The sequence below is a fragment of the Stenella coeruleoalba genome, assembly GCF_951394435.1.
Source record: "Stenella coeruleoalba genome assembly, chromosome: 10".
Classification (NCBI taxonomy): Eukaryota; Metazoa; Chordata; class Mammalia; order Artiodactyla; family Delphinidae; genus Stenella; species Stenella coeruleoalba.
Genome location: NC_137156.1, coordinates 10,355,792 through 10,370,919, shown reverse-complemented (window position 1 = coordinate 10,370,919; position 15,128 = coordinate 10,355,792). Strand labels below are relative to the sequence as shown.

At 35.7% G+C, this 15,128-nt stretch overlaps 1 protein-coding gene across 5 annotated transcripts in view; it reads left to right on the top strand.

Annotated features, from left to right (window-relative positions):
• The window catches only part of RANBP9 (RAN binding protein 9), a 160,199-nt gene that overhangs the window by 112,757 nt on the left and 32,314 nt on the right, over positions 1 to 15,128 (top strand). For all 5 annotated transcript variants that reach the window (XM_079933669.1, XM_079933668.1, XM_079933667.1 and 2 more), the window contains 2 exons: positions 10,908 to 10,960; positions 11,884 to 12,051. In XM_079933669.1, the coding sequence (XP_079789795.1) occupies positions 10,908 to 10,960; positions 11,884 to 12,051 (221 nt within the window). The remainder of the gene's footprint in view (positions 1 to 10,907; positions 10,961 to 11,883; positions 12,052 to 15,128) is intronic.

The following is a 15,128-nucleotide window of genomic DNA, read 5'->3' as shown; positions in this document are numbered from 1 at the left end:
TTGAAATTATTTGTATTGATATATTGATCTAAAAAAACTTCATGTCCATTTCCCTTTTTAAACACAAGAAGTCCTCTACATATGAATGAGTTCCATTCCGAGAGTGCATTTGTAAGTCCAGTTTGTTCATAAGTCCAACAAAGTTAGCCTAGGTACCCAACTAGCACAGTCGGCTATATAGTACCATACTGTAATAGGTTTATAGTACTTTTCACACAAATAATACATAAAAAACAAAAAATAAAACGTTTTTAATCTTACAGTACAGTACCTTGAAAAGTACAGTAGTACAGTACAACAGCTGGCACACAGGGGCTGTCATCGAGTGAACAGGCAAGAAGAGTTACTGACTGGAGGAGGGAGAGGAGGTGGGAGACGGTAGAGCTGAAGGATCGTCAGCAGTAGGAGGCGGAGGGCAAGCTGCCATTTCACTCACTCCTGACGTCGATGGCACAGGTTCTGGTTCCTTGCTGGATTCAATTTTATCTACCCTTTTGAAAAAACGATCCAGTGATGTCTAGGTAGTAGCTCTTTTTTTCTCATCATAGATGACACAGTAGCACTTGATTACATTCTGAACGGCTGCTTCGTGAACAGTACTTTCGTGTACTGTTCTGTGTTTGGGTCCTGTGCCTCAAAAACTAACAGTGCCTCCTCAAATAAAGAAAACCCCCTTGCCGTTTCCTGCATCGTGAATCTCTTCGGTTTTTCAGTTACTTTTTCTTCCTCTTGTCTCTCTTCGTCCTTTCTCTGGGCCTCCAGTTCCATCAGGTCTTCATTAGTCAGCTCCTTGTGTTGCACAGCAAGGAGTTCAGTGAAGTCGTCCTCTTGCAGATCTAGCTCCAGCTTCTTGCTGAGGGCCACTTGGTCTTCTTGCTGGAGACCTCTTTGGACTCCTCATCCACCTTCTCAAATCCACGAAAATTGTGAACACACTGCTGGCAAAGGTTCTTCCAAATCCCGTTCAGGGTGATGGCCATAACCTCACGCCAAGCAAAGTCAGTGTTTTTTATGGCCTTGTAGATGTTCTAGTCCTTCCAAAATTGTCACAGGGTTGTTCCTGATTCGTCACTTGCCTTTACTGTCTGATGAAAAGTGTGACGTAAATAATATTTCCTGAAAGTCTCTATAACTCCCTGGTCCATAGGTTGGATGAGGGACACAGTATTCAGTGGCAGATGCACTACTTTGACATTGGGATGAAAGTTGTCCCATGAATGGGAGAGTGGCCCGGAGCACTGTGGAGCAGCAAAAGAATGTTTAATGGGACGTCCTTCTCCAAGCGGTATTTCTCTACCTCTGGGCTAAAGTGGTGGAAAAACCAGTCCTGGAAAATGGCCTTTGTAACACAGGCTTTGGGGTTACTCTTCCACACAACAGGAAGAGAGAGCCCTTGGCTATGTGTTTAAGGGCTCTTGGGTTCTCTGAATGATAAACCAAGAGAGGCTTCAGCTTCATATCACCGGAAGCATTGCCACCAAACAGCTGAGTTAGCCTAACCTTTGCTGCTTTATATATAACCTGGCATCAACTTTTCCTTCCTCCTTACTGATGTAACTTCAGTCTGGCATCCTCTTCCAGTACAGTCCTGTCTCATTTACATTAAAAACCTGCTCGGGTAAATATGAGCCTTCATCAATAATTTCTTGAAGTGTTTCAGGAAATTCCTGGGCAGCTACCGTATCTGCCCTTGCTGCCTCACCACTTACTTTTACATTGCGAAGGTTGGTTCTAGCCTTGAACCAGTGAAACCAGCAATGGCTGGCATTAAAAGATGTGCCCTCTGATTCTTTGCCGTGTTTCTTCTTCAAGTCTTCATAAAGGCTTCTGGCTTTCTCTTGAATCAGCATTAAGCTGAGCACCTTGACACATGCTGATCCTGTATCCACACAAGTTTCTCCATCTCCTCCATCACTTTCCCACACTTCTTCGATATTATTGTTGACACCATCGGCACAGCAGACTTCACATGTTCCATGATCTTGTCCTTATTCTTCAGAATCGTGCTGATGGTCGGACGATTCATGTTATAAGAACGAGTGATGTCTCCCATCTTTTCGCCTCTTTCCACTCTCTCAATTGTTTTCACTTTTGTTTCCATTGTTCTCACTTGGCACTTCTTAGCAGTACCAGCTACGTCACCGCTGCTTATACGCTTGCTTGTGGACATCCTGGGCTTGAAATGAAGATCCTGTACTCTGTACAGTACTGTACAGTAAAGTACCAAAAGCACTACCACTCATAGAGGATGCACTCACATAACAACGTACACCAGACACATGAACTAACTTATGTGACTGGACATGCGAACGCACGTTGGCATCTTTGAAAGTTCGCAACTTGAAGGTTCATATGTAGGGGACTTACTGCACATAATACCACAGTAAGTTTCTTGTCCGTCAATTCTTTCCACTCCCTCACTGCTACTGAATTTGAGTGTGTTTTTATATGTCATGCAACACCTCAAGCATCTACCAGCTTTCTTGGTTCACTGTTTGTTGGGAGCCACACCCATCCACATCTGGTGTTGCATATTTCCCCTGTCAACTCCTTCCACCACTTCACAATAACTCACAAGCTGCAGCCCTGCTTCACCTACTTCCCCAAGTAAACTTCAGGTCTTTTTCAGTGTAAGGTACCATATTTATTGTAGTATTTATCTATTTCTTGACAATTCAACGTGTAAAACCATTTTTATTGAATTTTGGTGTTTTTTTTTGGATTCTTATATTTTTAAAAATATGTTACTAATGAAGTTTATGACTGTTTTGCTCTTAACCCCACTTCCCCCATAAACTCTGTGGTTTTTATTGCATCATGTTGTATAGTGCAGTGATTTTAAGGAACTCAAATGTCATGCTATGGTAGAACTGACTGTAATTGCTCTATCCCATATGTGCCCATTACTTTGTCCACCCAATGATCCATCTTATTTTTTGATGCATTTCAAAATAAGTAGACTTAACTCCTAATTACTACACCATGCATATCACTAAGTAGAATTTGATACTTGCTTATTGTTCTTTTTTTAATCATCATAAAAGTAACATACAGTGAAGTCTGAAGTGTACCATTTGATGAGTTTTGCAGATGCATACACCTGTGAAATGCAAGCTCCCATCAAAACATAGAACTGGACCATCATCCTTAGAAGTGTTCCCTCATACTCTTTCCCGGTTAGGCCCTGTCCTCACCCTCTCAGAGGTGACTGTTATTTTCATTTTGTCCGTTCGGAACTTCATATACAGGCATACCTTGGAGAAATTGCAGGTTCAGTTTCAGACCGCCACAATAAATCAAATGCAACAAGAAAGTGAGTCACATGAATTTTTTGGTTTCCCAGTGCATATAAATTATGTTTACATTATTCTGTAGTCTGTTAATTGTGCAATAGCATTATGTCAGAAAAAGTATTTACATTAAATACTTTACTACTAAAAAATGCTAATAATAAAGAAAAAGTTTGAAATATTATAAAGAATTACCAAAATGTGACAGAGACATGCAGTGAGCAAGTGCTGTTGGAAAATTGGTGCTGATACACTTGCTGGATGCAGGGCTGCCACAGACCTTCACTTTGTAAACAAACACAGCATCTGTGAAGCTCAATAAAATGAGGTATGTCTGTAAAGAGAATCATATGAGAAATCTTAGTACGATTTCTTTGATTCACGGAAACATCTTTTGGATCATCCATGTTGTGTATATCGGTAATTCATTTTCCATTTTATTTCTGAGTAGAACATACCACAGTCTGTGTATCCATTCATTTGTTGATAGATACCCAGACTGTTTCAGTTTTTCCTCCATTGTGAAGAGCTCTTATGAACGTATTTGTACAAGTCTCTAGGTGCACGTAGTGCCTTCATTTATCTTTTGAGTGGAATTGCTGGGTCTTGGGATAAGTACATGTTCGGTCTTTTGAGACACTGCCAGCCATAGTTCCAAAGGAGTTGTCCCGTTTTACATTCCCACCAACAGTGTATGAAAGCTCTCACTGTGCCAAATCTGTGGCAGTACTGGTGTGGCCAGTCTTACATTTTAACCGTTCTGCTGGGTGCATGGTGGTATCTCAGTGTGGTTCTAATTTGTGTTTCTCTAGTGACTGACTAGTGCTGTGTAGCAGTTTCATGTGCTTCTTGGTTATTTGCAGTATTATTTTGTGAAGTGTCTATTCAGATCTTTTGTCCATTTATAAAAATTGGATAGTCTTATGTCTTTTGAGCAGAAGATTTTAATTTTGCTGATGTCTGATTTATGAGTTTGTTATTTTATGGTTCTTGCTTTCTGTGTCCTGATAGGTATTTGCTTTATCCCAAAGTCATTAAGACATTTTCACGTGTTTTTTTTTTTAGAAGCTTTATAGTTTTAACTTTCGTGTTTAGGACTATGATCCGTCTTCAGTTGAGTTTTATATATTGTGTGAGGTAGAGATTAATGTTTACTTTTCCAAATGGGTATCAGTTCTATCACTGTTTGTTAGAAAAACTTTCCTTACTCTTTTGGATTGTTTTGGCACCCTTGTAAAGTATTAAATGATTGTATAAGTGTGGATCTCTTTTTGAGCTCTTTTTGAATCCATTCCATTGATTTATTTGTTGATCCTTAATTCTGGTACCATACTGTCTTGCTTACTCAGGTTTATGGTAAATCTTGAGGTCAGATGGTGTAAGTCCTACATCTGTATTCTTTTTCAAACTTTCTTTGGATATTTTAGATCCTGTTTATTTCTGTATAAACGTTAGAATCAGCCTGTCAGTTTTTACAAAAACCTCCTAGCGTGAGTATAATATGGATTGCATTGACTCTAGAGATCAATTTGGAGAGAATTGCAGCCTTAATAGTATTGAGTCTTCTAGTCCATAAATGTGATATATCTCTCCATTTATTTACATCTTCTTTAATTCCCCCCGTCAGTGTTTGGTAATTTTCAGCAGAGAAATTCTTCATGCCTTTTTTTCAGTTCTTAAAATGTTTTATGCTTTCTAATGCTATTGTAGACATAATTGTTTTTTAACTTTTATCTTCTTAGTGTTTACTGCCAGTATATACAAATACAATAGATTTTTTTATACAATAACTTTATATCCTGCAGCCATATTAAGTTCACTTATTCTGATTATTTTATGTTTCTTTAAGATTATCTCTTGTTAAATTAATGTTATCTACAAGTAAAGTCAGATTTATTTCATCCTTTTTTTCCCCCAAATAGGATGTTTTTATTAGATGAATATATTTATATGTCTGTATTCAGCTTTAACAATAAGATGTGTTGGGACTTCCCTGGTGGTGCGGTGGTTGAGAATCCGCCTGCCAATTCAGGGGACACGGGTTCGATCCCTGGCCCAGGAAGATCCCACATGCCTTGGAGCAACTAAGCCCATGCGCCACAACAACTGAGCCTGCGCTCTAGAGCTCGTGAGCCACAACTACTGAGCCCGCACACTGCAACTACTGACACCCACGTGCTCTAGGGCCCGTGCTACGCAATAAGAGAAGCCACTGCAATGAGAAGCCCGTGCACCTCAAGGAAGAGTAGCCCCCACTTGCCATGGTTAGAGAAAGCCCGTGCACAGCAATGAAGACCCAACGCAGCCCAATAAATAAATAAATAAGCAAGCTATGTTAAACTCTAAAAATATGTCATACCATTACTTCGTGAGATTTTTTTTTTAAATCAAACTAATCATTCATTCATTTATACATTCCTTCAAAACTGTGCATTGAGCACCTTCTATGTGCCAGGCCTCCACTGGGCACAGAGAATAAAATGCTAACAGTCACAGTAACACAGTTCTTGTTATAAATTTGGCACATCTCTGAGTTCCTTGCATTTGCAAATATACTTAGCCCGCACAACAAGCCAGTGAGGTAGGTTCCGTTATTATCAGCACATTGTTCAGATGAGTAACTTGCCCAATAAGTTCTGCCACTTATTAGCTGTGTGACATAGGACAAGTTATTTCTTCCTTTTTTATTTATGCCTTTTATTTCTCTTTATTGCCTTATTGAAATGCTTAGGGTTTTCAGTACAGTGTTGAATAGAAATGGTGAGAGCTGGCATTCTTACCTTGTTCTTGATCTCACGGGAATAGCTTTCAATATTTCACTATTACGAATGCTAGCTGTAGGTTTTTTGTAAATGTAGGTTGGTGAAGTTCCCTCGTATTTCTGGTTTGCTGAGAGTTTTTATTGTGAATAGGTGTTGAATTTTGTCAAATGTTTTTCTACAGCTAATTACATGATCATAAGAGTTTTCTCCTAATTTGATAAAATATATTGATCGGTGTTTTGAATGTTAAACCAGTGTTGTGTTCCTGGATTAACACCACCTGGTCTTGATATATTATCATTTTGATATATTGCTAGAATTCTGTCTTAATTTACCTGTTGGCTTTTTAACTAATATCTCTGTAGTTTTTTAGTGGCTACTCTAAAGATTTTAGTATATATCCCTATTTTCATAACTTACTAAGAATTAATGTTTTACTATTTCACATAAAATACAGAAACTTGCAACCGTATAGGTCCATTTACTGCCTCTTCCTGTACTTTTTGCTGTAGTTACCCATATGTATTACATCTACTTATCTTATCAACTGGGCAATACATGTTATTTTTGCTTTAAGGAGTCATACATGTTTTTAAGGAAATCAAGAGTGAAAACAGTCTTTTATTATGTACCCATGTGTGTGCCATTTGCAATGCTCTTCTTTCCTTCCTGAAAATCGAGGTATCTATCTGATGTACCTGTATATGTTATATCTGGTATACCTTTATATATATATATCTGATTCCTTTCAGTTTGGCAGATTTACTTTAGTATTTTTCTTAGTGCAGGTCTACTGGCAACACATTCTTTTTCTCTTATCTGAGAAATATTTTTATTTCGCTTTCATTCTTGAAGGATATTTCCTTAATATAACACCCTGTGTTGGCATGGGTTCCCCTTCCCCTTTTCTGCTCTTGTGAATGTTTTGCTCAGCCATCTTCTGGCCTCTTCGTATTTTCTTCTGAGAAGTCAGGAGATGTTCAGCTTAGCGCTCCTGTTGAAAGTAATGCATCATGTTTTTCTGGCTGCTTTCAGTATTTTCTCTTCATTCTTAGTTTTTAGCTCTTTGGCTGTGATGTGTGCCTATGTGTGCTTTTCTTTGTACTTAACCTGCTGAGGTTTCTATGCTTTTTAAATGTGTAAATTTTTTTCTTTTACCCAATTTGGGGAATTTTTCTCAGTTTTTTTGTTCCATTCTCTTTCTCCTTGTGGGAGTTTGGTTACATTTATGTTAGACATTTTGCTACTGCCCAAGGGACTCTCTTTTTATTCCATCAGTATTTTTTCTCTGTTCTTCAGATCAGTTCTGTCATTGTTTACTTACTCATTTTGCTATTTCCAGTGTGCCATTAGGTACATTAGTAAATATTTATTTCAAATATATTTCAGCTCCAGAATTTCTTTTGTGTGTGTGTGTGTGTGTGTGTGTGTGTGATACGCAGGCCTCTCACTATTGTGGCCTCTCCCGTTGCGGAGCACAGGCTCCGGACGCGCAGGCTCAGCGGCCATGGCTCACGGGCCCAGCCGCTCCGCGGCATGTGGGATCTTCCCGGACCGGGGCACGAGCCCGTGTCCCCTGCATCGGCAGGCAGACTCTCAACCACTGCGCCACCAGGGAAGCCCCAGAATTTCATTTTTTTATTGTTTCTTTTTCTTTGTTGAAATTTCCTATTTCATTCATTACAAGCATATTTCCCTTTACATCCCTAAGCATAGTAACAGCAGCTGCCTTAAATACTTCAGCTTTAATTCCAGTGACTTGAGGCTCTCCCGGTCATTGTCTTGTTTGTCTTTTCTCTGGAATATGGGTCATGTTTCACTATATCTTTATATGTCAAGTAATTTTGAATTGTATTCTAGCACATTATAACTGGATTATAGATTTTTTAAATTCTTAATAGCGTTTTTTCAGTAATTAATTTTAATTACATTTCATCATTTTCTTTTCTAGTTGTCATTTCTTTGTCCCATGCATTCCTTCTGTTTTCACTTGTCTTCCTGCTAAAGTCTATTCTCAAATAGTTCTTTTGTGAACACTTGTGGATAGTAAAGTGTTAGCTTTCTTATGCCATAAAATATCTTATTTTGCCCTCATTCTTGGATGATGCTTTACCTGGGAATTAAGTTCTAGGTTGACAGTTCTTTACTTTCAGTACTTCGTGCCATTGTTTACAGTCATCACCTGTTGCTGGGGAGAAGTCAGCTGTCATTTTAATCGTCATTCCTTCTGAGGTAATCTGCCTTTCTTTTTGGAAGCTTTTAGGATTTTGTTTGCATTGATAGTTTGTGATGTGTTTTTATCTTTCTCTGTTTGTGGTGTGCACTTTCAACTTACCAACGTATTTTTCAGTTGAGTTGTGGAAAATCACTAGTTAAATTATCTCAGTAAATATTGGTGCTCCACTGTATATTTTAGTGATGGTGATTCCTTTTTTTCTTTCACATAATCCTAAATGTATTAAAAAAACTTTTTTGTCATACTCTCCATTGTTTGATGTCATCTAGAATGAATTCATGTTCCAGTTGTATATTTTGTTGGTCTTATATATATATTTGGTATATTTTAGAATTTTGTTTTTGTGGCCTCATTTTAATTAGAAAGTTTAACATTTTTCTCCATTTTGTTTATCTATCTAGTTCTATACTTATTCCCTTTATTATACTTTATAGTTGCTTTCTAACTTCTGGGTCCCCAATCTAAAACCAGGTGTACGTTAGAGTTTCCAGGTTCTTTCTTCAAAGTGGTATTGGGAGTATTGCAGATTCAATAACAAATCCATTCAGTAACTTTGTTCAGATCTTAAGAGGCTATTCCTTCCCCCTTCCCTTCAACTAGGCAACAATGTCAAATGAATTTTAACCAAGGCAGCAGGTGGTATCAGTGTTTTCTTCCCCTTCAGGAGGGGAAGCCTATTCCAGTTGTTGGCTTTAAGCAGTGAGCATAGCTAATGATCCCCTTGTGGAGCCTTTTTAGTCTTTGTTTCCTCAGGAGAAACTCCTACCCATTAATGGGTGCTCAAGGACGCAGAGCTTTACAGGGCCAGAGCACAGTTTTGTGTTTCTTCTCAAAGATTATCTTGTGACTTACTACTTTTTAAAAAAATAAGTAATTACGTTGTATACTGTACTTGGAACAAAGGGGCTGAGTCAAAATACCAACTTATAGAGTCTTGACTAGACATCCAAAATGCTGTTTCTTAATGTTTTGTTATTCTTGTGTCACTTGACTCTTACTCTTACTAGTAATATTGCACTTGTGAATTCCATTTTCTGAGTTTTAATATCTAGTAGGACAAACACTAAGTTTTTTTAAAAAATTTTGTCTTGATCAAAATTGTTTTTACATATGAACTTTTAAAGTCACTTTCTCTAGTTTTAAATATTCATTTGGAGTATATCGTGAATCTCATTACATGTATATATTCATTTTAGAAAGATTGCTATTTTTATGCTGTCAAGTTATCCAGATACCTAAAATACTCATTTATTTACCACTTTTAAGATATCATTCTGGAGCTTTACTTGAGCTCTTTACTCTTGTTTTATAATTTCTGTAGTTATTATGACTGATATGTCTATATATTCCACTTCCTTTCTCTAGCTGGTTATTACTAGAAAAGAAGCTAAAATGTTTTTCTTAAATTCAGTCATTTTTCCAAAATAACTAGTTAATTCTAAAAGCTTTTAGTATGTTCCATAGTTTCCTATGTATATAATCAGAGCAACTACAATTAAGATAATTTTATGTCTTGTAATATTTATACTGGTTATTTAGTTCTCTTATTAAGCTTCCTATTTTCTTATTTTATTAAACTAAAACCTTCAAAACAATGTTTAACAGTTGTTGGCATCTCTATGTTCCTGATTTTAATGGAAATGACTTCAGTGTCTCACTGTTGAATGCCTTGCTTGCTGTATTAGATTTGGAAAAAGGTGTGTTATATTTAAGTAGTTTCCTTTTATTTTTATTTGAGTTTTTATTAGGAGTGGTAGCTGAAATTTGTCAGATACCATTTTAAATCATGATACAATCACCGACAATTAGCCTTCTAACAAATGGATTCAGTTTGCTTTTTTATTTAGTTTTTCTTTTTTTGCGTCGATACTTATAAATATATTTCTTTATGCTTTCCCCCTTTTGAACTGTCTTTATCAGTTTTTATTAATATCTTATAAGCTTTTAAAATAAATTGCATACCCTAATAATTACCTTTTCCTCTTGTATTTCTTTTGTGGAGATAATTTTGTTCTAGTGTTTCATAAATTAATAATTGAGTCTCATATTTAAGTCCATATTATCAATTTGCCAAAATACTTTTGGAAAACGAATATGTAGATACCCCATAGCATATACTTTTTAGTATAATTCTGTTAAGTATTTCAGATGTTTTTATATGAATTGGATATCTTTTCAGTATGTCTCCATGTCTTTGTGTGTGTATGTGTGTGGAACTAGATTTTTACTGTATCCTTTTGAAAACACATTTGTTTCTTATTTAGTATTTCGTTTTTCTTCCACAAGTCCCTCTATACTTTTTGTTAGAAGTCTTAATTCTAAATATTTGTGTAGATACGTTGGAAAGATTTTTATAGTTTTTAGAGTATTTAAGTATTAATAATACTTTGGGTATATTTATGAATGATTGCTATAGGAATTTGCTGTGAATCTGGATTTTATTGTTGCTTAATATTGCCCTTTTTGCTATTTCATGAATTCTAGTAACTTTTTTGTAGCTACCCTGTGAGTTTCATCTTGGGCTTGGTTCAATAATGTTTGAGAGTGTTTGGTAATTTATACATATATAACTATAATAACCAGCTTTTCTTCCTTCCTTCCTTTTTTTTTTTTAAACAGTTACATGGGAATTGGTCTTTCTGCTCAAGGTGTGAACATGAATAGACTACCAGGTACACTTGTAATTGAATTACAGTACAGTCTTATGGCTAACTCTGGCTAAAAATGTCAAGTAATAACTTGGAGATAGTTAAGTACATTAATCTTCTATATTTTTAATCACTTATGAGTTCAAAGTCGAGCTGAATGGTTTTAATAAATTTTATGCTATTTAGCAAAACATAACAAGTATACCATGCATTGTTTTGTTTTGTTTTGTTTTGCTTGTTTTTGTTTTGTTTGTTGGTATTTTTAACTTCCAGTACATAGTCATATCAACTACTTTAAATGTTTTAATGTGGTTGGTTCTGTTTCCTACCCAACACATTCCTAGGTTTTAAACCATTTTTAGTTGTTTTAATATTCTGGGAATGTAGGCTGATATTAAAAGTAAACTAAGAAAGGTGTGAACTGAGGTAGGAGAACTGTTTCCTAAAACCATTAATCATATGGAAGTGATTCTTCGATTATATTTTCTGGTATTCTATTTACTAATGTTAAAAATTAACCTTGGAGGAAATTTTTTGAAAATTGAAAGAAAAATCTTTTGTTATATTAAAGTGTGTGTGTGTATCTGTGTGTGTATGTGTGTGCTTAAACCAAATCAAAGCAAAATTCCTTTGGTCTATTACCAAAGGAAATATGCATGGAAAATGTGTCTTGCTACGTTTGTTTGCATTTTCTGATAGGAGTCCTCTCTGTTTAAGATATATTTTAGCATTCCGTGTGGTGGATTTATTTTCCTTAATGTGGTAAGCAGTGTTTTATATAGAAGTTATGTACTGTAATTGTTGAGAATTTAAATGTACTTTTGGGAATTTTATCTTTGTACTATCTGTTGTACTATTCTTGCTTAGCTTGTTATAATCTTAGTGAATAGCTCTAGTATAGAGTAACCTTACTTTTCACTGTAAATATACTGGAACTTTCTCTTTAGGCTGGGATAAACATTCATATGGTTATCATGGTGATGATGGACATTCATTTTGTTCTTCTGGAACGGGACAACCTTATGGACCAACTTTTACGACTGGTGATGTCATTGGCTGTTGTGTTAACCTTATCAACAATACCTGCTTCTACACCAAGAATGGACATAGTTTAGGTACTAAGATAATGAATTGCATGTTAAATAACCAGATGTTATGATTATTGTACTTACATCATGGTAGTAATATTTTTGTGTAATTCTCCTTTATGAGTAGTTGCCTCTGGAAATTATTTCTTTGCTCCTTCTAGGTAGAAGCTGAGGAAATGGTGACAATTTAAATCCGAAGTATAATGGACACATATTCAACTAAAAACCCTTATTTTTTACAATGAAGGCCACATTGTATCACATATATAGGACTAACTAGAAATAACCTCGTACTCAGATATTTATTCTAGTAGTAGAAATGCTAATTGTTTTCTGCTTTGCTTTGAATAAAGCCTGTCCCAGTATGATCCAGTTCTCTAGGTAACAGTTGCTTAGAAGAAAGAGCTGTCAGTTTTTAGTATAGTACGGGGGTAATGACAAAGCGAGAAAAAGCTTGATGCCCCCAACCAAATGAAGGGCGTTGACATACTGAAAAATCAGACCTGCTAACAAAGGTTGATAAAGGATGGTGACTACAAGTTAGTTCTGCAAAAGTGAGCAGAATTAAATGAGCAAATGACAGCAAAACTTGTAAAAGACAGGTGGCAAATAAGTAGATTAATGAAAACATGAGGAAATCTATCCATTGTAAGACTAATAGGAAATCAGGGGTTTTAGTTGAATATGCATAATACTTCAGATTTTAAATTGTGTATAATTGTTATGCTCCCTTTTCTTAGAAGTTGCTTGTTTTTGTTTTGTATTAAAGAAAGTATAAAGGATAGCAAAACTGATGCTTTAAAAGTAAAAAAGTTTCACATTATTTTACTGTTTGAAACATCCTTGATTTATGGCAAATTATTTCTGTTGAAGTAAAGTGAAAAAAGGCAAAAACTAAGTAACTCCAGAAGGCAGAAAATTCAGTTTGCTTATTAATAGTATTTAAAAAGTAAGCTGCAGATAGTATGCTTAGACATACGGTAAATGTTCTTGAATATAATACAAAAACTGTTCTGTAATTTCATAGTAGAAGATTCTAAATTTTTGGCTACATTGGTAATAGTCTTTTTTTTTTTTTTTTAGTGTCTCAACATACTCCTTATATAAAGCTACTGTCTTCTTCATATTTACATTCAGCTTAAAACTTTTCCTTCTGATTATTAATATTGATTTTGAAGTCCTGTGCTATCTAATTTAAAGGTTGTCACAAAGATTCTTACATTCTTTTTGGTGCAAGAGTGTTGATAAAGGTCGCCATGCAGATTATATGTATTTGTGATTTGATTGCTGTGGCAAACTGGTTTCCAGAAGGATACAGGCATTGTAGTGTATTTGTTGTTAGTGCTCAGCTCTGACTTACCAGAGCAGTTCACCGGCATAGTCTTCGTTGGCTTGGCTGCTTAAGATATTTGCGATCTTAAAGTAAACCAGGAGAAATCTGCTTTTAGGTATGACCTTCAAAAATGCAAAAGGTGACATTTTTAAAACCAAAATTAATCTTTTTACAGTTTTCAAACTTTATTTCAGAGAAGAAATTTTATTTTAGGAGATGAGAAGATCATAGGTGATGTGATATTATTTTTCTTCCTGTTAGATTTTCACAAGTATTTACCTTGAAATTTTCTTTTGAGCAAGGAAGCTGTTTTTAAAATGTGAGATGCTGTTTAAGAAAAGGGTGCCTAATGATAGGATCACATTCTAGAATTAAGTCACTTTGAAATATTTGGCATTATTCATTCATAAATTTAGTAAATATTTATTAAGCACATACAGAGGCAGTATAACAGTGGTCAGTATGGGTTCTTTAGTTGCCTGAGATTATCTCCTGGTTTGGCTGTGTGACCTTATGCAAGTTACTTAACATTTCTGTGCCTCAGATCATAAAATCAGATCACTATATTACCTACCTTATTAAAGTTGTTAGAGCAAGCCAAAGTGATGCATGTGAAGTTCTCAAGTGATTGCCCGACACATAGTGAGTACTCACTAAAGGTTATTTATTATCGTTGGCCAGGTGCTGGGGGTGCAGTGGTAAAACATTGGTGAGCAGAAAGTGTTCCACTGGAACAGAGGCCAGCAAGCTGTGGTGGCCCACGGGCCAAATCGGTCTCCTCTCTGTTTTCTAAGTAAAGTTTCATTGGAACACAGCTCCACCCATTCATTTACGTACTGTAGATGGCTGCTTGCCTGCTACTGTAGCAGAATTGAGTAGTTGAAACAGAGACCACATGGCCTAGAGAGCAGAAAATATTTACTTGCTGGCCCTTTATAGAGTAGTGTGCTTATCTCTGATCCAGATTCTAGCATCTAGAAGATAAGAAATTACTCAGTTATGCTTCCCTTGTATTTCCCAAAGTAGATAATTTCTGCCCCAAGGCTGATACATCTTTAGTTTCTGTCTCATGAAGGTTTTCAAAATATATATTTACTTACCATATAAAGAGAAATGGAAAGGTTTTTGAGAAAATAATTAAAGGAGAAACATTTCAGTATGCAAGTTAATTTACTTGAAATTTTAAAATTTTGTTTTATTGATTATCATTCATCAGTTGAAGATAACTTTTCAAAAAGCCTCTTGATAATCAGATTAGGAAATAGGGGGAAATTATTTTCTGTGTAAAATTTAAATAATTACACAGCTTGTTAAAGTGCCGTCTTTGTGGTCTGAACATGCATAGGTTGTGGATGCTGTATTTGGCAATGTTCAAAAGTATTCATCTATAGAATTAAGTTGGGTTTTTCATTAGAGGTTTTGGTAAAGTAAGGATTTCAGTAATTACTGACAGAAGGGAATTTTTGCTAAAACAATATGAATTTAGACAATCTTTATCAATAGACATTTTTGAGGAAAATAATTGATTAGACTGCTGTTTTATGAAAAATGGTAGAAATATGTATGGTCATATTTATTCTTGCTGCTTTCTGTGTTCTTTTTAGTTTTCTGAAATTTTTAGAATAAATTCTCATATTCGTTTGGCCCATAGTCAGTTTGCTTTCTACTTACTAATGAAGCTGAAGGTAATCCGAATGTTTTATGGAGGGTGGGGGGATCTCCAGCTTCGCTTTTCCTTTTGACAAGCTAACATGAGTTCACTAGTTTTTAA